The sequence below is a fragment of the Trachurus trachurus genome (assembly GCF_905171665.1).
Source record: "Trachurus trachurus genome assembly, chromosome: 10".
Lineage (NCBI taxonomy): Eukaryota > Metazoa > Chordata > Actinopteri > Carangiformes > Carangidae > Trachurus > Trachurus trachurus.
This window is the reverse complement of record NC_139894.1, coordinates 14,221,238-14,244,720: the sequence shown is the minus strand read 5'-3', so window position 1 is coordinate 14,244,720 and position 23,483 is coordinate 14,221,238. Positions and strand designations below refer to the sequence as shown.

At 40.2% G+C, this 23,483-nt stretch overlaps 1 protein-coding gene across 1 annotated transcript in view; it reads right to left on the bottom strand.

Annotated features, from left to right (window-relative positions):
- Positions 1 to 23,069, bottom strand: part of tnmd (tenomodulin) — a 58,930-nt gene extending 35,861 nt beyond the window's left edge. Inside the window, exons 1-2 of the mRNA XM_083980488.1 lie at positions 22,945 to 23,069; positions 19,573 to 19,707 (exon numbers count right to left, since the gene is read on the bottom strand). Of these exons, the coding sequence (XP_083836614.1) occupies positions 19,573 to 19,707; positions 22,945 to 22,992 (183 nt within the window). The 5' untranslated portion in view covers positions 22,993 to 23,069. The remainder of the gene's footprint in view (positions 1 to 19,572; positions 19,708 to 22,944) is intronic.
- Between the last annotated feature and the right edge of the window lie 414 nt (positions 23,070 to 23,483).

Genomic DNA, 23,483 nt, shown 5'->3' with positions numbered 1-23,483 from the left:
TTAATTGTCAAAAATAAAGCGACTAAGCATATTTGCCAAAATGTCAAACTATTCCTTAAAGAGAAATACCATACACCCATGGAAAATACTTCCCCGACTGAACTGCTGGGTCAGATGTTTTTTGATGAGCTCTTCACAGGCTAAAAAAGTTGAAGGGAAGAGGGAACAATACTTTAAAAAACAAAACAAAACAAACACAACAGAAGCCACAGCAACCAAAGGAAAGGGTTCCTTGAGCACCTTTTTTGCGAGGAAAGATGCAGCACAGAGATAGCCAAGGCCTCGTGGAATATATGGAACATATTTTTGCAGCAACTCAAGTGGAATCTTGGCAGAAGTCTCGGGGTATCATACTTGCCGTTTTATTTTCATTGCTTAACTCAATTCATCGCCGAGCCTGTGGATCCTGAACGTAGCCCACCTCTCCCTATACTGTCAACCTACTCGTACCTGAAAGGGGTGTAATGACCCACTTTCTCTCCTTGTCCCCCGGCGATTCTGCTGCTTACCACGTTTGACCACCTTGCTGTGGTCAACTACAGTCTGCAGCTGCTGTTAATTTACAGGAGCACTGCGCACCCCCTTTTCCAGCTCTGAAGCATATATGACTAATCACACCAGTCATTTTAAACAACTTGAGCTCTTTCTGGCAATAAATCACCTTGATATGTGCTACTGTGCCCATAATAGAGCCGCGTACAAGAGGGAGGAGGAGGGCAGGGGGAACTTTGGGAGCTATTCACTAGTTTTGGTCAACACGCTATTGTGGAACAAACCGAGGCGACTGGGACATATTGTTGTTTGATGTGTCGTTTGTTTCTTTCATCTCAATAAAAAATCAAAGTGGAAACAGAATTGTATTATTGTGTACAACAGCTCGGGGAATACAAGGTTTCCCTGGACTTCTTACTGAAAACGTATATAGCCTACTCTCCTTCCCTTTTACTCTTTCTTGTAGTTTAAACTTTTACAAAACCTATAACAATATGCTCTATAAATATGCCTGAGGTTTTTCCAAGACACAAAGTTCTGTGTTCAAGCAAATGTGACACTGACCACAGACTGGAAATTAAATCTTGCAAACTTAAATTTAACCAGTGTTTGATCTGCTTTCAACATTTTTTTTTTTAATAATTCAGCCAAGGCCTAGATAAACTAGAAAGAGGAATTGCTGGCTTTTTTCTTCACCTCAATAACATGGAGAAAACAGGGCTTCCAAAATGTCCACGAGTGTACGTTTTATCTCCACCTGCCAACTGTAAGAGAGAACAGAGGGTCTTCACAGGGCTTTTAAAGACGGTGTTAACCACCTTTTCAGGACACGACAAGTGATGTAACATCTCCCACATCCTACCAGCCAACATGAGACCAAAATGGTTTCCACGGTGGCAGCAAACAGTAAAAAGTAGTAAAAAAAAGAAAGAAAGAAATGAAGTTTAACAGTACAAAGGCCCCAGCTATGACTGTGTTGTGCCATTTCTTTTTTCTGTCTGTCATTGTTCCATGTTGCATCTTCCCTTTTTTGCCTTTCGCTGCCAAGTAACCACCGTGCCGAGCTGAGGAACAATCTGCTCCTTGTCAGGAGTGCTGAATGAATCCTGTTGCTTATTGTTGAGGTGAACACGTTATTTGAATACGACCGGTCTCCTGTAATAAAAGGGCTGTTGTGGTTTATGAAATATTCATCAAAGGTATCCCCTGGAGACTCCAGCGCATTCAGATGCATATCTCTGAATCTGAAACAGACTTCTCCAGACAAAAGATTGCAAGCAGCGACTCCGATCGTCTGAACCATGAGGCAGACAGTCACAAAGGGAGTGACCTCTGTAGTGGATATGTCTCCTTGTCGCTCTGCTGGTTTTCAGCCATTTCACCTCTTAATAAATCACAAGGAGCACACTCTGTGATCCAGCAGCTAAGTGGCATTTAAGAAACAGCTTGTGAGAGCTGTAAGGCTGCAATTTGGATCATTTAGATGCAAAGCAATAATTTGGCCAGATGAATGACATTAACAACAACCGGAAAGTTTCGAAGCCATTAAAGAAAAAAGAGTAGTCCAAGTAACATTTTATTAAAAAGCCAGTGAAGACTGAACTTCTGCGGTTCAGGAGGGCGGAAATGCTTTCCCTTTGCTCAGGTTTGCTCAATATTGGGGATGTGACACATTTAAATTCACTGGCGGTTTACCAACTGATGACAATAGATAGTTACTTTGCTATTTATCAGTTCTGTGTGTAGAGCATTTATCTGTGTGCCAACTTATGCGCAGGAAATTGTGCATGGAAAGCAATAAAAGCCATTGTACACTCAGCTTACTGCAAGAATGCCAAGATACAGTTTCTGCCACAAATAACCAATAACAGCGGTTCCAGCAGACATCCACAGTTCAGGTAGGATGATCAAAGTTGGAATCAGAATAACAAGAGTGCGACCACCCCTCTCCTTTTATGATCACAATACAGCTGATATTCCCAGAAAAGCACCAAACTCAACCCGACCACCCTCCTGCACGGCTTCATCAGTGCCTTATAACGTACAGAACAAGCCAGCTACAGTATGTCTGTAACAAGGTAGACCGTTAGAACAATTCCTAACAGAGCTGCTGGGAGATATACAGGCTCATAATTGTTCCAACACTGTTTACACCATGCTCCTGCCTTGAAGACACAATAAAAGAGGGAGTGATAGTCCTATGCAGAGACACTGGCCTATCACAGTGGGACTATGGGTACTGATGAGAAGCTCTTGGTCTGTTGCCATGGCCCCTGTGTGGGTTGCATGTCAGCGGCAGTCTGCCCTTCTTTTTAATAACACTGAAAAATACTTTGAAGACCCACTGTGGGAACACAACACATTATGCTCCCAGTGGTGTGGGCCTGTGATTTTACAGCTTAACATTGTCTCGTGTTATTAAAGCCAAAATCAGGAGCATCATAATTTGACTCAGTTTTTCAGCACAATTCATTATTATCAAACCTACATGGTCCATGATGGTCAGCCTCTGATGAAAGAAATGCAAATTTAGCATTATGAAAGAGCAAATTAGTATTTCAGTAATTCTGCCATTGGTTAGGACCAGAGTGTTTAAAGAGGGAAAAGCCAATGTGATTTTTATTTTTTGTTCTCTTTCGAAATGAGGTGAATGAACAGATTTTCTCTGTGTTGTGCAGTGGGAAGTCGTATCTGGTTTAAGTATGAACATCAACTGTGGCTCCATTACTGTCTGCCACTGTCACTCTCATTAACAACCTCTACGTTCAGTTTAGGTCAAATGTTGGAAAATGAAGACACTGACACTTGGAGCTTAATTGAATTGTTTTTATGCACTGATTAGCACACACGGCTTTTTAATTGCAGAGAGATTTATTTGTTTGTAGATGCAAACTGCCACTATATAATGGGTTGGAATTATTTTCTTGACAATATGCGACAGTGTGACTATATTACAGATACTATGTCGATCTGAAGTCACAACTCCCATCACAGGAGAAAAAATATATTTCTAAATTCCAAACTATAACATGAACATGACGTCTTAATAATACGATTGGAAAACTTAAATTAAATTGCACCCCAAAGCAATTAAGTCCAAATAAAGCAAAGTGTGGAATAACTGTAAAGATTAGTGTATTTAACCATGAATTTCAGTTTCTGTTTTCTGCACAGTAACTGTCAAATGGTTTTAAATGACAGAAAAATAAGCGGTCTGCACCACTGCTGTACTTCCTATAAACAGGGAGTAGATATTTGTCAGTCACTGGACTTGGGAATTACAGAAGATCGTATGGTTAATTTAGCCACAGGTGAGATTGGATGAAAGCAGGTGAACACAGGATCACTTGCGTAAGAACATCAGTGACCTTTGGATCCATCTCGCATGCAGGTTTAAATGAAAGACAGGACATTCTCGACGTAATTAACAAATGCAGATATTAAAGAAAAATGCCTGAAATCATGATTCAAACCTGTGTTATTATTAAAGCTTCTAGTGATGATGATGTGTTAGGATGGTAATTCCCCCAAACTAAACTGATAGAGTGTGAAAATCTGTCTCTCAGCAGGAATGAATTTTGATATTAATATGTAGTGTATGACAGCATTGTTGTTAATTAAACCCTACAACATTTCAACCAGGCTATTATTTGTTCCTGCCAGACAGCTAATGAGCCTCACATTATCCCAGCGAGAGACAAAAGCCCAGAGGACACACTGTACTTTAAGGAGTCTGAAACCATTTCATCTGTCCATATTGTAGCTGCTCATGCAGGTCAGTGGGTCAGTCCGGCTGCCACCGTGAATACAAGGAAAAAGATCTTGACATGCTTTATCACCATGGGCTGACAAAGTGAAGTACATTTTCTGGCCAAATGAGACACAGTAGACACAAAGCAGCTGTCATCCATCATACTTGTGGTGATGAGTGCTAGATAACTACACATTCAGTATGAGAGAAGGAAAATCACAAATACTTAAGAACATTGGATGCTTCAAAATCTCACACATTTTACATTTTAAGTGGCTCTTAAGGCAACTGGACCATCTCGAATCGTGACAATGCACAGTTGTACACACAACTCTTAAAACTGGCTGCTCCTATTATTACTGATACACTGACGCACATTTTTAATTTGACTGTGATCACTGAGAGTATTCCAACTGTATGGAAGACTGCCTTGGTATCTCCTTTACACAAAGGTGGTCCTGCAGATGATTTAAATAATTATCGGCCAATCTCTAAACTGCCTTGCCTGGCTAAAGTATTAGAGCGACTAGTTAATGATCAATTAAAAATATTTTTGTCTACTTTTAACATTTTAAATCCCTTTCAGTCCGGTTATAGATCTGCTCACAGTACTCTCTCAGCAACAGTCAAAGTTACTAACGACATTGTCAAGGCTTTAGATAACAAGCTGGTCTGTGCTACTCTTTTTATTGACCTTTCAAAGGCTTTTGACACAGTAGACCACTCGTTGCTTTTAAATGCCTGGAAACTATTGGTTTTGATAAAAAAAACTAGTGATTGGTTTAATAATTATTTAAATGACAGATTTCAGGCAGTATTGGCTGATGGCTATCAATCAGTATTTGTGCGTGTAACTAAAGGGGTTCCTCAAGGATCCATTTTAGGCCCTATCTTATTCACCCTTTATATCAACAATTTAGGCATCGGCATAGCTAATAGCTCTATTCACCTGTATGCTGATGACACAATTCTTTATTCTGTTGCTCCAACTGCTGACTTAGCTCTTAAAGGACTACACTCTGATTTTAGTACTATGTATAGAGCAAGCTCTAATTAATCTTAAATTAACACTTAACCCAAAAAAGACAAAATACATGATATCCACAAGATTGCACTCTTCCTTGCCATTACACGGTGGTATCTCAACAGCTGACGGGACTCAAATTGAGAGAGTTTCAAGTTACAAATATCTGGGCATTTGGTTATATGACAAACTGTCTTTTAAAACTCATATCTCTGATCTTACCAAAACACTTAAGGGAAAATTATCATTCTTGTATCGTAATAAATCTTGTCTGTCAATGGAATGTAGAGAAGAACTTGTTGTTCAGGCCATTTTCTTATCTGCACTTGATTACGGTGATGTCATTTACATGCATGCTGCTCTCTCTACATTGAAACCCCTGGATGTTTTATTACTGGAGATGTGTTCCGAACCCATCACTGTGTTCTTTATAATAAGGTTGGCTGGCCATCCTTGAGTGTAAGGAGGGAACAACATTGTATGGTTTTTATTTACAAAGCTTTACTTGAAATTTTACCTGTTTATCTTACTAGCTTAATCTCACTTAGAATCTGTAATTTACGCACTCGTTCACAGGACACCTTGGTTTTACAAATTTCCAGTATCAGGACAGAATTGGGGAAGACTGCCTTTCAGTTTTATGCCCCCCAAAAGTGGAATAACCTACACAGGGTGTCCGCGGGGTTTTAAAAAGTATTAAAAAGTGATAAATCAAAAAAGCAAAATTTAATGGCCTTAAAAAGTGATAAATTTGGTCCAAAGGTATTAATTTTAAAGAATAGGTATTATTTTTTTTTCTTTTGGACAATGACTGGTTTTATTTTGATGAAATAGGCGTAATAAAATAAATAAAGCATTACTTGCTTGCGCCGCTACTTCAAAAAAAAAAGGAATGATATTGACGTCATATCAATTCATTGTATTCATTGGCCGCTAGAAATCTAAAATCGTCTTCGCGCGCATAGTTGTCAGGCGGATAGAAGTGCTAGTGAATCTCTTCGGATTTTAGCGTGTGGCAAAACGTTTCGAATATGGGAAAATGCAAGTTTGCAGAAGACTTAAATTGAGATGACAGGCGCCTTGATGTAGCCTATGTGTGTGTCAATGTAGATGCACGTCACGCGCCGCACATCCGATGTGCTCTTTTTTCATGCATTCGCGGCTCACAGCTCCATGAACCTTCTACCGCCAGCCCGGTGTTTAGTCGGACCGGGTCCGGGTCTGCTCCGTTTGAAAGGGCAGGAAGCCCCGAAGCGCTACAGATACAGACACCTGCAGCAGCTGCAGCTTCTACTGAGAGCTGAGGTCAGATGGAACGCACGTGAGACACAGACCGACGGTGCAGATGTGCGGACATTGTTGAAACTTTTCACACTGATGTAAAAAAAAAAAAACATATATATGGCCTACCACTGTGTTCTGTGACGGTAGAGACAGAACCAGGTATTTATTTAAAGAGTTAGTGAGGTGAGTTGGGTGAGGGAGGGAGGTGAGGAAGGAAGACGGAGCGAGGCAAACTGGGTGAGGGAGGGAGGGAGGGAGGTGGAGTGAGGTGAGTGAGGGGGGGGGGCAGGTGAGGGTGGGATCAGGGGAGAGAGGCTGGTGATTGAGAAAGGCATGATAAGATATTTTATTTTTGATCAAATGTTCCTGATGACTTATGGATGATGCCCTGTTGTGCAACCGAGTCTCCTGGGTAATGGTAATGATGTAAGTAAGTGTTGGATGATAAAATCTATGTACATGTCATAAAATCTTTCTGATTGATACTTGGTGCAACTCGATGTCGTGGTGGTATTAAAAAAAATCTGAAGGTAGTGAAAAAAGGTATTAAATGGTAGTAAATTGACTCAAAGATTTGTGTATATACCCTGCTACAAAACTGTCTGAAACTGGATCATCTTATTTCCTTAGATAGTTTAAAAAACTTATTATCGAATGTTTTACAACCTGTATGTAATTGTGAATCATGACCTTGTATATTGTATAATTGTGTTTTGTAATCAGGGCGTCATTGAAAAAGAGAGCTCGCTCTCAATTGACCTTCCCTGAATAAATAAAGGAGAAATGAAAGACGGCCAAAGACAAACAAGTCAAATCTACAACATAGGGGCGCATTGTATAATGGGGTTGACCAATATCGCTAATTAGAATTATAAATAAATAAATATAATTAAAGGAGCAATATGTAAGACTGTGGCCTAAACTGTTGCTACAGGCAAATTCAAAATACTGCAGTGCGTTGTTGAGACTCATAGCGAAGCCTTTTAATGTTAGTATAACGTCAGACATAATCCACAATGCTTGTAGCTGCCGCTCAAAGGTAACGGGCACCCTGGATGCCGAAATGCCACTGACTAGGTGACTGGGAGAGAGCAGTGGGTGGTGCAACAGGTGACATATTGGGTGATTTTATGATAACTTGCCATACTCACTAATTTCTTCGATATAGCTCCTTTAACCCTATAATGCCACAGTAGTACTGTTAACTTTCTGCTTTGCCCACTTTAGAGGTAGAAAATATTTCACAGTCACTGATATGTAAATCCTCTGAATTTTTTTCAACAGTAACTCTATGAAAACTCAAAAGGGGTAAAGATGAATTCATTGTAATAACATTTTCCAGATCATGAACCACTTCTTTTTATGTATGCTTCTTCTAACTTTCTGTTATGCAAATGAAATATGCAAGTTAAAAGTTTGCCCAAACTGTCAGTTTTTAGACACAAAAGACGCCAGACTGAAACTGTGCCGAGAGTGAACTTTATAGAGCAAAATAAGTTTCTTTATTCTTTGGATTTGACTGACATGTGTTTGCTTAATGAAGCTCAGCGGTGTTTCTTTTCCTCACTGTCACAATGTAGTGCTATTTGTTTAGGTAGTGCAGTGTACCTGTAGTTCTCAGTTTTCTAAGGTTATACTGTCACTGTTCCTACATTGGCAAGTTAACACAGGGTATCTGAATCAGTTGTAACTGACCACGTGGTCTCATTCATTTACAAAAAGGGCAAGGTTACAGTAATACGGCTGGGTATTGTGAACCAAAAACCAAACCAAAATTTGGAATCGTTTTGAAATACCAAAGAACGAGTTATCAGTGAATAGATTTGATTTTGGCTCTGTTTATCGATTCCTACTTGTCTAGAAACGTCATGCTTCAAATCAACAGTGTGTCGATTCATGAAGATACAAGCTGGCACGCACAGTAGGGGAGCGCTGGGTCGATTGATACACGGGACGATTGATACACAGCGATTTCCTCGAAAACCACACAAGCTTGAGCCGTCAGATTTTGTCACTATGTTCAGCACTCAACACCGACCAATCCTGGGAAAGCTCGGGAAATTACGTCACGCCATTCAAAAGTTATTAGCGCGAACCGGTTTTTGACTACGGAAAGTAAAATGTTACGTGCGGTAGTTTTTTTGTGATCAAAAGTTGTATTGTGTGTTTCATGCAATAATAATATGACCTAACAACAGATGATTCGTACATAAACAGGTCCTAATGTATGCAATGTCATAGTTTTGAAGTTTAGAGGCAAAACAGGTTGAAGTGTCAGTAATCGCTGCAGGGACGATTGATACAGCTGTTTCAAATGTCCCTCACGCCACCGTGCGTAGTGATTGTGGTCACATTGCGCGATCAATATCTGTATATAAATCACCGAATTAATACCCTATTGTTCTGCAATGAACAACAACCGATTTGAATGAACAACATATTTTTAATAAACACCAGATATTTTTAATGAACAAAACGTGTTTATGACATGAATCAACAGATATTCAGCAAAGTGAGGGGAAAATGCCGAGGGTAAAATGACAATATGTTCAACTGTGTATCCATAAACATGACTTAGGACAGGGAAATAAGTAAATGAAATGAAAATGCAGTCGTCCAACAACTCGTACAAAAGAAGAAAGGCGAGTTTAATCGAAATGCGGATCCTGACAATTACGCACGGGACAAAAATATTTATTTGACCTATTTATATTGTGAGAAATTATGTGACATTTTGGCAATGACGAGTACACTAGTATGTTGTCTGATATTCTGCATAAAAACGAGAGTAATGTCAGTAGTTTCTGTTTAAAACATGCTGTTTCAACCGTCCCTCCTCTGTGTCTCAAACGACCCGCATAGGTGGGACGTTTGAGACAAATGTCAACTTACGTTCAAAGTTATAAAACAGCGCGATCATCCAACATATGTGTTAAATTACACTTGTAACTAAGAGAATACATGTGAGTTGTTGATCACATGATAAAAATGTTTGTGTACATAACGTCATCTTTGAAAAAGACGTTTAAAGCAGAAGTGAGTGATCCGGTCGTTTTCGCTAATGCTGCGTTCCAGGCAGGCTTTTGAAATCGTAAATTACAGCTTCAAGTCACAACTTACGACTTTGTAGCGTTCCAGGCAACCCACTCGTGTTTTTCCGACCTGTTTTACCGGTGAAAGTCACTATAACGGCCACTCGTAACTTCTGACTGTGAACTCGTACCAGATCGAACTGGTACGACTTCACGGTCGGAAAAATACGAGTTTCCTTGAACGCACCATAACAGTCCTCGTCGCTACGTCACCACATTCACGGCGTTCCTTGGCTGCACACACAGCCCTGCATGCCGTTCTCTCTCCTCATTGGATAAAAACTGTAGGATACGATAAATGTTTTCTCCTCGACTCAGAGCAGAGCAGAGGGACTGAGAGACCCGTGTTTCGGTCCAAACACTCTATGTAAGTGATTGCTGTCGGAAGATATAACTATTTAAGACTTATATTAACACAAATATATCACTCACTTCTGCTTTAAATGAAAAGTGTATCAATCGACCCGGCGCTCCCCTATCAGATGATGGGGAGACCACAGTCTGGTTCACCCCAGCAGCAACAACTGTCACTCAATTATACAGGAAAGCAAGCGACCATTCACTGTTAATGTGAAAGATGGAATTAGTTAAATGGCCAAAAGTGTGGCTTCTTTTCATTGTGGAAAACAATGATAGATGCAAAGTATGTGGGAGGCCAGTGAGCTGCAAGTCAGTTTGCAAATCAAAACATTAGGCAGCGCATTGTTGATGTGAAAGATTGTGCCGTGTTTGATTCGTTGCTGCTGCTGCTGCCCTCAGGTAATTTAAAACGCAGCTACCCTGCATCGGTCCGTGATCAATTCACTAACCTAGTGGTTCAAGGATTGCAGTATGACATTCACTCTCATCTTTTTCTTGCTGGAGTGGATTCACTTGTGATTATGGTTAAATTCTGTGATTCTTGGCCTGCAATGGTTTTATTTTCCTCAAATATTTTTCCATATAAATAATTCAAGAGTATAATCCTTTCTACATTTGCTTGTTTTGACTGTTAAAATTACCTCTGGAGCGAGATGTTTATTTGTTGATGGTGGGTGCGGTCTGTGATGTCCTTGACTAGTAAAATCTTATCCAAACTGGAGTGTGAGGGTGGGCAGCACTAAAGTCTGCAGGTGGGTGTAGTCTGTTCAATCACAATCCATACATAAAGATTTTCCATATGCATCTGTTAATAGTTGTATTAGTAAACCAGCACTGTATTGAATCCATTGCTGATATACAGTACATAAAATGCGAATAATACCACTCTGGTAGCATGAGCTGTGCTTGGAGCAGCTTGTCAGAAGCAGAATGAACAGCTGGAAATCAAACATGCAGAGTTTTTGTCTCAGGGATGTTTACCTTATCAATTAAATTTTCTGTCAGGTTTAAATTGAAACATGACGTTGTAACAATATATATGTATATATGGCAGTATAACAAAAAAGGCATAATAGCCTTTGTGAAATTCTAATGCATATCAGAGCATACCTCCAAGTGATCATTGCTATTGGCTTTGAGGCAATGCATACGTTAGCTTTAGAGTTATCAACATATTGGTTTGTTAATGCCTTTGCAACTTACCGCTGTGAGGAGTTTAGATGAGAGCCGGCTGACAGCCAGCTGAGAGTTCACAACATTAAAGGGCCACTGTGATGAAACACCTGAATATGTGACTGAATCTCATCATGAGTGAACAACTGTTACTGTTTTGTGTTTGCCTATATAAAGGAAGGTGCTCTGGTACTGTAGTACCTCAACAGAGCAGCCAAACTTCAGCTCAGTCCACAAATGACAACTCTCAGCCAACACTGTGCCACGTGTGAGTGCTTTTTTTGTGCATGAACTAATGACACACAGCTGACCAAGAAACAGTTAGTTGCAAAGCATCCAATTACTTTTTATCCCCTTAAATTTGGGAGCTCTGTGTTTTAAGGCCTATACCTCCCACATAGTTCTCTCTGTGTGGGAGCTAGCTTGTGGCAAAGCTGCTCAAATTAATGTGAAGACTTAGCTGGCACTTAAATACATTATCCTTTATTCTATCTCAAACTGAATGTGCTGAAACTCACAGCCTGAAAAATAATTAATGTTTAAGTGTCCAAATACTGTATGCTATTGACTTTATTTTTCAAGTCTTGTAATGTGCAAACATTATGCAGATCTTAAAAACTTTTAATCTGGTTGCACAATGTTAAAATACAATTGACATTCACATAGAGAAAGATAATTAATTTGCTTCAGCAGTTTATTAATGCATTTTAATAATATTAGAAAATTAGTTTTATTTCTAAACAAAGATCTTTTGCATCAATCATTGACTAGAAATTCAGCAGACTTCAATTTATGAACCTATGAACACAGGATTAAAGGCTCTTCTATTCAAAAGGATATAGTAAGTTCTTAACAGTTATTTGATTAAAAAAACTGTTTAACACTTAATGGGATTGAGCAAATATCTCACATTTATTGTGTATCAGCTCAAAGGCTACTGACAGCTACTTTAGGTGTAATTGTTTTCTTTGTTTCATGTTTTTCAGAGCTTTGTGATATTGTGAATTAATTCACTCACTTTAAATATCAATATGACTAGTCTGAGTTGTTACCAAATGAGTGATTCGTAGGTCTTCTTCACAGTCATAGAAGGAAAATCACAGTGTTGCTCATGACATAAATGGAGACTGTTTTATTATAATGGAATCCAACACATAATGGGGTCAAAGTGTCTTCTGTGAAAAAGGTCAGCACAAGTGCCCAGCATTAAACTGTAAACCTATGGTGTGGTATGACCACTAGATGTGCTAAAGAGCAAAGTTTTCATGAGTGGGTCTGTTATTTGCTTGTATTTTGTGTTACTGCTTTGTGTATCTGCTACTAACCCAAAGTTTCTTGTGCCAGGTTGTGCGTGGTGTTTATTCACACAGTAAATCAGTGTACTTGAAGAGGAACTAAGTAAGTTTGGTTGCTTTTCTGCTGTTTTGCTAACCCTCCTCCTGGCCATGTGTATTTGTTTACAACGAAGCCGGCAAGAAATCAATCAATAGAGCGGTAGATAAGGTTATATATCATATACGATCTTACGACGTGTATATTGGTGTAGTTTAATCTGTCATAAACAAGAGATTACGGGTTATGGGGCGCGAGACGAGAACTGGAGCACTGGGCGGCGGCCCCCGATCTTGCAAGGTTGGTTTCAGCCAAGGGACACGATAAGTGACCTGCAAGTGGAAGGCAGAGAGCCTCCATTCTCTCTCGTAACAAGTTAAGCCATTTATTAAACCATCATAATTACCCCAAAGCTGTTTAATCAAGGTAAAAAATGTAGCATAGTTAAGGTACAGATACTACATAGTTCCTCTTTAAATGGATAGTTCATTTTGGCAAATTCGCCTATTGCAATAATCCCTATAGTAATAGGGGTAGGTTCATTACCTTTTAATTCATTCAATCAGTGCATGTTGTTTTCAGATCCGCGAGGCAGAGACGTGAGCTGCTCAGCGAACACAATGGAGGTGAATGGTACAGGTCCCTCCCTCAAAACTCATCAAATACACTCTGTGACTATAGGGATTATGGCAATAGGCGAATTTGCCAAAATGTTGAACTGTCCCTTTAAACACAGGGCACCTTTAAAATATTCTTAATTCTTAATGAAGTGTCACGCTTTTTTTCTGTTCCCCTCCTTCAGTGACATGTTCGTGCCTCTTCCCTTTTCTTTCACATTGTCATATACAAAACTGAAGTGATACCAGAATTAAATTATAGTAGAGGAACTCGCTCGCCGCATTATCCAGTATGTCAGCATGTCAGTTTTGATTTTGTCACTTATGGATACATGGTATCTGGAATGAATATCTCATTATTAACGAGGTTCATTACAGCTCTAAAAACAAAGCTGTCTGGCTTACTTTGCCTATTTCCTGTGGAAGCACTTGACGTGTCTCTGGATGAAAGATCTTTCTTTTAAAAGTGGGTTATTTTTTGCAGATTTTTCATGTTTATTTCACCAAACTAAAAAAACAAGTTTTAACAAGTCTGGTAGGTCTAGATAGATGTCAGTAAGATTACAACTTTTCGAGCTGCTCTCATTCTCGGTAGTTTAAATAAAGACCAATCAACCCAGGTTATTTAACCTGCAGTGTTAGACTTGGTTAGCACCAGACAGAGACCTGCATGGGTGATTTAGATGCTGCGTCTCTGCTCAGATATTGAGCAAGGTGAGTAATGGAGCAAACTCACAAAAAGTCAATGCAGCCTTTTAATTGCTGACAGATATATAGCAGAGCACACTGACAGGCATTTTTCAGAAGAGAGATTTACCCATCATCATTCACCGGACTGTATAGCAAAAAGGTAGCAAAAGATTTTGATCTGCGGTCTTAAATGCGCTCAGAGACGACAGATGAACTGAGCATTTCCCGTTTGCCGTTCACCCCTCTGCTTCGGCATTGTGGCTGTGAATGCAACGTCGAAGCTACAAGCAGCGCCGACTTACTGGGAGAGTGAAAGTGGATGTGAAAGCTCAATCACATTCTAAATTGTACAACAGAGCAGAGGAGTCTACTTGGCAGTCACACTTGTGAGACAGGGAGAAGAGAGAAATGGAGACTGCAAAAGGAGAAAAAAAGAGGCACGCATTTGTGTCTGTTTAAACACCGCACTGTACATACAACATGGTGCACATGAGCTGCTGGTGGATTGGCAAAATGAAGTACTGGCAATTAAGATGCAGATCTTTTCTTACACCCATGTGTTCTAGCTTCTAAAAAGAAAATCACAGACACACTAAAATGCTTTATGGAACAATAAATAACTCCCAGTGGGCTTTGCAGTGCTGTCACGCTCTCTGTAGCATTCACCGTCTCAGAAGAAGGCAATGTGCCACAACCGCCATGAAGCCTTCCTACCTCAGGCACTCCACTAAAACAACTCTCTTTTGTTTTTCCCAGTCTGCATCCCCTCCCTCCTCCTCCTCAACTGCTCCCGGAGTAGAAAGAATAATGCATCATCTTAGGAGGCCCACAGCGGCCTACTTTTTTCCAGCCAGGGAGGAACACCGGTGGACACTGGCCGGCTAATGAATGAATGAATGAGCCTGACGTGTAAAATCAGAAAAGATTACAGACTGATGGGCAGGTCTCTGGAAAGGTCCTGCCAAATCAGCTGTTAAGATAAGCCCCGTTGCCTCTGCAGAATAATAATTCCTCTATTTAAGGCTTGGTAAACAAACAGTGAGGGGGGAAAAGTTAGCATCTTGTTTTATTCCTGGAGACAAACTAGGTATAAAGAAACATCTGCAAGACAGAAAGATCAGATCAGATGATCAAATCTTGTTTCTGCCTCCCCTGTTGCATGTTGACATCTCGACAAGAAGGGGACTGCTGGGTATACACAGCCTACGAGCAATAAATAAACAAAGGGGCCAGGCCTTGAAAAGCCATACACCTGTGACCAGTGGAAAAGCAGCAGGCGCAGCAGTGTTCATTAAAGAAGCCAGTCCTGACAGTGAGGCCTTTAAGAGGCCATCAGGAGCGACAACTCAGCAGCTACCTTGGGACTGGAGAGGGGAAGGCATCAAGGTGAGCAATGCAATTTCAGCTTGAATAATGGAGCACTTTCCTGAGGCATGACATTCATGTATTTCTCAGGCAGTTTTGCCACACAGCCCAACAGCACCTGTGAGCTATTCAGGGTACACCAGGAAAAACCGGTTTACAGTGTTTACAGGTTCACAATTACCCTGTGCCTGGCTGCTGGTCTGCAGATAATCGCTCAAAGTGTCTCATGAATTAAAAAATACCACCAAATACATCAAATCTAATGATATGAAAATTTTGATTTTGGACACAGCAGCAACTGCAGACTTGTGTTTTTTTGTTGTTTTTTTAACACAGAAATTTTTGGAAATGATTTCGTCAAGGCAAATTATTCTCACTTTTCCGTTGGATTCACCAGCCAGATTCCATTTTCATGGAGTTGCTGATGTAAACTGGTAATAACAGAGGATTAATTTACAAGGAGGCAAAATCCCCCAGTGGGACTTGTGGCCCAGAACAATAATGAGCACATAGTAAACAGGAATTTGCCGTAAGCCAAAAGAGAATGCAGGGGCACCTAATCTACACACCGAAACACTAAAAGCACACTGATGCATACACAATCAAATGCGCACAAGCACAACCACGCCCTCACACACACACACACACACACACACACACACACACACACACACACACACACACACACACACACACACACACACACACACACAAACACTCACACACATTTGCACACACTCACACATGCAGGCAGTGAAAATGATGGCAAAGTATTTTCCCCAGGCCTCTGTAACAACATATGTTTGCAGGTAATTAAAAGAAGATCCCACGCGGGTATCATGTCATATTGAAATACAATGCACAGAGCAAATTACCTTAGTGCGGTTATTTATACAAAGCCGGGGGCACCGGGTCACGTTGCTTTGGCGATCTCAGAGATAGATGAGTGTTCGCGGCTGAAGTCGTGCTGTGGTTTTGACCTCTAATTAGAAAGCCGAGGTCAAAGCGCATCGTAATGTGTGATACGATGCAGCTGGTAATGCGAGCGTGTGTTTTACTGTTGACTGACAGCTTTTAGTAATTGTTTGTAATGGCAGTACATAAGGTAAACTATCGTCGGAGCAGAAAACTAATACAAGCACGTAGTGGATTTGTGAGCGTGGGCAAAGAACTGAGTCTTAAGAGCAGAACTAATTTTGTTGTCTATGTTTTTTGGTAGTTAGTTTGGAGGCAGCATTAGGGCTTCCTGCGTTTGTTACCTTCAAAGCTGTGGAAGCTCACATTTGTCAGTTTTGGTTTGTATCCTTGCCATGAAGAATCCAACTGAGAGCAGAGTATCCATTGTATTAAACCTGGAAGTAAAGCACCATACTGTTGAACACCACCTTCTAAGTAACGCCAGACTACTTCCTAGTGTGCTCCACCGCCTTTTTCATTTGCCTTTAACTGTGAAAAAGATTTGAGTCTAACAGCCGGTTTACGCCTCTCATTTCAGGTGCTCAGACTCTGTCAAAGCAGCTGGAGGAAACAGTGTGATTTCAAACTGAGAAGAGACCGCGTCAGGAATTTTATCTACAAAACTTGTTTTTTTCACTTGTGAGTCTCTTCCTGTAGACTTTCAAAGCTTTACCTTTTCAATGATTACCACTTTAATATGTTTTGTGCATATTTTTTACTGCCACTCTGTACTTCTAATCTGCTTCATTTTCAGAGGGAAGTGTTTTACTTTTTACTACATTTATCTGATTGCTGGGGTCACTTTGTAGATTAACAAATCTCCATCTTGCCAAGTGATTTCTGTCTGTTATTGAGTCCTGAAAGTCTTATTTTCTTAAAGCGTGTGGGAAACTGTCATTGTTGCCTGATAATTTGAACCCATTTAATAGAATTCAAATGGTTTTATGAAATTTCCAGACTGGGGACATTTCTATTGGCTTTAACTATCCCCGAATCTCGCTTCTTTAAAACTGAAAAAATAAACAATCTGATCAGCCGCTGCTACTTTATACTTCAACTCCACTTCAGTTGAGAGGAAATTTATAGCGCCAGTCACAGGATACTTTGCAGTATCTGATGAATAATACAAATATAATGTAAAAAATAGATTGTGATGAATTATTATCAGTGAAGGTCAGACTTTATTGATCCCCAGGGATGTGCAACTGTGAAACTCCACAGCAGTGTGAAGTGTGTCAAGTAACTGGAATGAATTTCACTTTAAGCAGCTGTAGCATCACAGTAATGTACATATTAATGCATCAATAATTACAACCCATTAATATGATATACATTATTTTGAGATAGTCTGTTTCCCATAATAAGCATGTGTACTTTTAGTAACTGAAGTATTATAAGTTGCTTATGATTTTGTACTTTTGCTACTTTTGGACACATGAGTTCTACTTGTAACATAGCGTTTCTGCCCTGTGGTGCTAATACTTAAAAACAGATCTCAGTACTCCCTCCACCGCTGGTCTGTAAAATATACAGTGGTTACATAAGACCACACCACACATACATTTGTCTCTCCAGTTAATCTTGGTTTGAACAGTGACTGAGCTGCCTGGAGTTAGAGAAATAATAGAACCTAGGTTACATATTGTTTGTACAGTATGTCTCTGTTGGATCCAGACAGATATATTCCTTATGTTTGAGGACTCTGACACAAGCGCTAGACATTGGCGGAATTTGAGCAGTCACCAAAATGCTAATCTTTGTGCTCAAATAAAAAACAACCCCCCCCATCCCCCCACAACTGTTTCCTAAAATAAATGATGTACTCTTCTCTTGGCTTCAGCTGCTGAGCTCTGCTGCCCAGAGTCTATACATGTAGGTGCCAGACTCTGCTCAGGATTAGCTGCTGGTGAGTCAGGAAGTGTCCTGCTGCATTGCACCTAACACCCGTTCACCACACAAGATGCTGGCTGCCACATTAATGCGGGAGAACTAATCCATCCCTCCATCTCTCCGTCTACTATATATCAACCTATCCCACTAGCTTCGGGGGGAAGTCCCCAGAGAGATTCGCAGCGAATACATACCTGAGTTTTTACTGTTCTTCTGTGTCTGTGGGAGCTCCCTTCCCCATCTGACTGACAGGTGATGCTCCTTTGAAGTGGCTCCATCTCACTCACTGATGTGGAGGCCAGAGAATGAGCCTCCCCCCTCAAGACCCCATTAAAGCAAAACCCAGGGTCTGCAGGTTTGATATTCATCGCCCGGGCAACCTCTGCCATCAACACATTTTGTGCCACGTGAGAATGATCACAGCTTATTAAAGTGGAAATAATGACTGCTCTACCTCCGGCATGAAATATTTAACAAGGACAAAGGAGATGGCTCAAAGGTGATTCATATCTATGTTGAAAGGAGAGAACGTGGACAATACCGTCTACTCAGGAAGTGCGGCCGAACCTTGGTTAACAGAAGCTCGGAAGTGACTGGTGGCAATTGAATTTTGTATCTTAATGAAAGCAGAGAGAAAAGCCATAGTGGCGAGGGGGTGGTCTGAGGTAATGTTTATCAGGCATAACAAAGATTTCAGTATAAAAGCAAACGACATCAGTTCCCGTACAGTACAGACAAAGAAGACTCACACACACTCAGACTTGAAATATATGTCCTCGTTCTCAACCATCACTTCATTTTAATCACTCTCTCATTCCCAACCGTGCCCAGAACGTATACAGCATCCAATTTCTGAATGTGAAATTATTGATGTACTTTTCCCTCCAGCTTGGGTAAATTAGCTTTTTTGGCCTCTTGGGAAAATCAAGGGAAGGGAGCAGAGTGAAAATGTTCTCCATCAAATGTGATCGAATTGGATTTTACAAGATGAATTGCCAGGACAAGAGTTTATCCCAATTACATTGCCGAGAGGTTTCAGTCCTGCTGCAGCCACTCTGGTCAACAGCAATTAGGGTCAGCTTTGAGTTATCAGGAACCGTCATTGTGAGAAGATGTTTACAATGTGAGCGGAAAGTAGATAAATGCAACAAGCCAACATTCGCAACGGCAAAAAGTGGTTTGTGGTTTGGTCCAAGAATTCATGAAATTACAGATCTGACAGCCAAAACATGAGCAGAGCAAAACACAGCTGTCTGTTCCATGGCCCACACATCTTTTAATCTTGCAAAATACAATGCAGACTGCAGAGACTGCCTCTGGCCCTTTGTGTGGCCATCCATTTGCCTTATTCGTGTTTTTTTTTTTTCCTTTGATGTGACCTGTATGATTTGCTGATGTGGAAATGCAACATGTCTTTCATCTGTCTCATCAAGACCACACCTTCACAGACAGTGGCAGTAACTCTGATGACTGGCAAACAGGTGATAAAATAAAGAAACAAAACCAAAATCCAAAAACAAACAGTGAGGCGATATTTAGTCTTACCTTCCCCAGGCTGGGGCTCCACAGATATCTCAGGCTGAAAACACATAGAGCCAGCACAAGGAAAACCAAGGCCAGAGCCAGGGCCACTCTCTGGTAGGTGAGGTACTTGGCCTTTTTTTCCTTTACAGACTCGACCTACAAAATAAAACAAAAACAGGAAAAACACAGTCACAGAGAATATTTCAATGCCTATTCTTGTGTAGATTCAGACCATGGATCCCATTCGCATGCTATAAACTGTATAATATGAAGCTATAGCAAAGTTAGCTTAGCACAGAGACTGGAAAGTGAGATAACCTGCTGCCAATACATGAGGTTTACAGGTGGTGGTAAGCAAAGCCAGATTAGCTGTATCAGGCTTCTGCTTCTGGCTTCATACAGAGATGTGAGTTGTATGACTTTTCTCTTTGGTCAAGTGTATAGGGGACGTGATGTGAGGTACTGTAGTTTTTCATTTTTGCACCTATTTGCCCAGTGTTTTGTAGCCTATGGATCAAATACGAAAAAGTCTGGTGAGGTAGTAAGTAGGCTAGGCTGGTAGGCTGGTTTTGCTATACAGTCAAGCTAGCTGTTGCTTAAATTTTTAAAACGAAGCTGTGCCAACTGCTTCCCTCAGATGTGAGTGTGGCATTGATCTTCTCATGTAGCTCAGCAAAAAGCTTAAGGCTGCGATAACAGATTTTTTTTTTTTAGTGGATAGCAGAAATAAGTTGTGAACACGACATTGACTGATCATAGCCTTGTAAGTTGAAATGGCGAGCCTTCTTCATACATTTATCTGTTATACAGCAACATTATCATTCATTTGGAGTCGTGACCACCTGATGAACACTCAGTAATATTCACTCACTCCTATCTCCACATTTGGTTCAGCAGCTCCAGGGAGAAATATCTGTCTCTTTCCCTGTTAAATGCTTGTTTATGTTTATTAGCTGGTCTCTGGCTGTGTCTGTCTGCTGTTTGGTGCTGAGCAGGAAGTGTGAGCAGGTACTGGTGTTTTTTTTTCTTCTCTTCTTCAAAGCAGCTGCAGACCGAAATGAACAGGGAACCAAAAAGATTACTAAGGCACATGCACAGTTTTCATATTTCCAATTGATACGTTGGTATTATGAAAATATAGATTATAGCCATTTTTAGCATATTTTTCACATTTCAAATTTATTTCTTTAATTTACTTCTTTTCTTTTCCCACTTTTATCCAAAAGAAAAGCCATTTGATTGAATTTATCCACCAGGGCGGCCGCTGACAAGAGTATAACCACCCCCGACACTAAGCTCAGGATAGAACAGACTGCTACAAGTGCTACAGAAAGGTTACATGTATTAAACTTTTACTCAAATTAAAACTCTGGCTGCTGTATTCAATTCCCAAAGCTTAAGGCCACAAATTAATAAAGATGGGCTTTTGTTCCAGCAGGGCTCCAGTGGGGAGAAAATGAAAGCTTCTCATTCACACTGGGCCATTTTTGAAGGTCTCAGAGGACAACAGACAGCCAGATATGTAGAAAAAAAAATCGAACCAACTTAAGTTAGCAAAATTGGGGTTGCTTATCTTTGTGTCTGAAAATGATAAAGCAGCTTTGGTTCCATTGTTACTGAGGTTGTTATAGTGGTTCGGATGCACTTGACTGAGCAGCACTTTAACCTGCTGACTTCTTTGTATTATATGTAAGAATTAGATTTGAATAATATTTTTGTGACCTTTGGGCTTACTCTACTCCATACTGTTAACAATAAGCCAAAATAGTTTTAAGAAATACACGTGATATTCATTTTATTATTTTGTAAATGCAGATGTCCGTGGCATGACTAACCTGTACAAATGTGGTTTAGCAATAATGGCACATAGCCACTGTGCACTGGTTTACAATATTATTTGAGTATGGATTGAATGTCTGTTTGGTAAGTCCATTAGCAGGGTGAATTTGGGGTTGAACCAAAGGCACATTGTTCAAAATTTTAACCACATCTTTCCCATGAATTAAATCTGCACCATGACTATTCCACATTTGATATATTAGAGACAGTAGCCACACAACCCCGTGTCACATCAAAGTACTGTACATTCCTGAGGCATGATGAAAAACAGAGGAGCACAATCAGGGAGCCAGAAATTCCTTACGTTGTAAATTTCTAAGAGTGAAGTGGGAGGGAAAAAAAAAAAAAAAAAACGGTGGCTGAAATCCTCTGCTCTCCTGTGGCAGGTTGCATAAGCAGTGGAAACTTAACTAGAGGACAAACCTCTCCCTCTCCCTCTGCCTGTGCTTTGAATATCGAATACTCAGAGGAAGGAGGTGGGATTGAGAGACAGACAGAAATAAAGGCACGGATGGAGACAGAGTGAGTGAGCGGTCTGAGTGTGCAGCAGCCGCCAACTAGTGTTTAAAGGTTTAGGAGTTCAGAATCAGCCTGGCAATTCGCCTTGAGCTTTGTGAGGAAGAGTGCCTGGAGCCCCCTGCTGTTATCATGCAAAGGAGAGGCACTTTCTCAAGAAAACAACAGAAAAAAAGAGAAGTAAAGCCTGCATAACCAACAAGCAGAAGGCTGTAGTTTATCACACCGGGGCACGCTCTTATAAGCATTGAATTCCTCCAGAAACTGTTCTAAAATAAGAAGCCGCAGGTGATTTCTTAATCATAATCATTCACCATCCGTGACTCAGAATGTGTGATGAGCATCTGCTGGAGCAGTTGCTTTGCTTTGATGGACAGTAAAAGAGCTTACTTTTTAATATACATATAAAAACATAATAACACAGTGCTGTGGTGGAATTTATCTGTCCCTCTGTTGCTTTCTCAAGTTTTGCAACAAGTGAAATATGAGAAAAAGAAGAAGGATTTCAGAGCCCAAAATCCCACCTCTCCCTCTCCTCAATAATAAAGGCTCAAATAAAGACAATTCTTGGTGTATATTTGAATGCTGCTTATGTGTGAGAAGCAAGGATATAAAGATATAAAGCAAATACAATGGTTCAGGTGAGACTGAATATAAAAGTGGAAATAAAGGAAAGAAGCAGAAGTGAAAAGCCAAAAGGAATTAGATGGAGAAAATTACTATGCTGAGAAAACTCAGATCAGTCAGCCAGAGACCAAACAGCGCTCCTTCAAAAAAGGCAGACTTCTGACAGATTTTCCTTGCACTTAGATATCACAAGATTTTTTTTTCACCTCTAAACCACTACTCCTGCCACCCACACTTAATTTATTAAGCTGTAAGAGCTGGTGCTCTCATTTTTCCTGACACTGCTGTAACATGAAATTAGTATTATAACAAATAAAATGTGAACTTTATCTAAAATTGTTTGAAGAGTTATTGTTAGTGCCATAAATCAAAATGGAAAAAAAGCAAAAAAAAAAAAAAAAATGGACTCACATCTTTCCACAGAATCTGTTGACTGCTGGATTGACTGCTAGCTTCCATGATGCAAGCACTCAGGAGGAATCTTTCCGATCCTCTTAGCTGGGGAAAATACTAACGCTCTGCAAGGCAAAGAGTCATTCCTTTGCTGAAATTTGGGAGTGTGCTAAAGGGGAGGGAAAATTTCAGATGGAGTGGAATTACTGAAACATTTGTGATACCCATTAAAAGCAAAGCAGATGTCTCTCCTGCCTGCCTGCTCCCATTTCAAAGGTGAAAAGCCACGAATGGATTCAGGCTGAAAAGACAAACCTCTGTTGAATAAATTACATACTATGCTGAGATGAAAATACTGCTGTGCTTCACGTTTTCAATAGATTGCTGTTCAGGGGACACAAAGTTTGCAGATGAAGATAAAGAAAAAGAAATAAAATTATACTTCAGATACTGATCTTTTCACTCCTATTTTCTGAAGTATCAAAAAGAGTTAAAGTACCTTCATTCTGCTTTTGTTCCCCAGCCATTCAGACTTCACACTTGACAACAAATGGGAA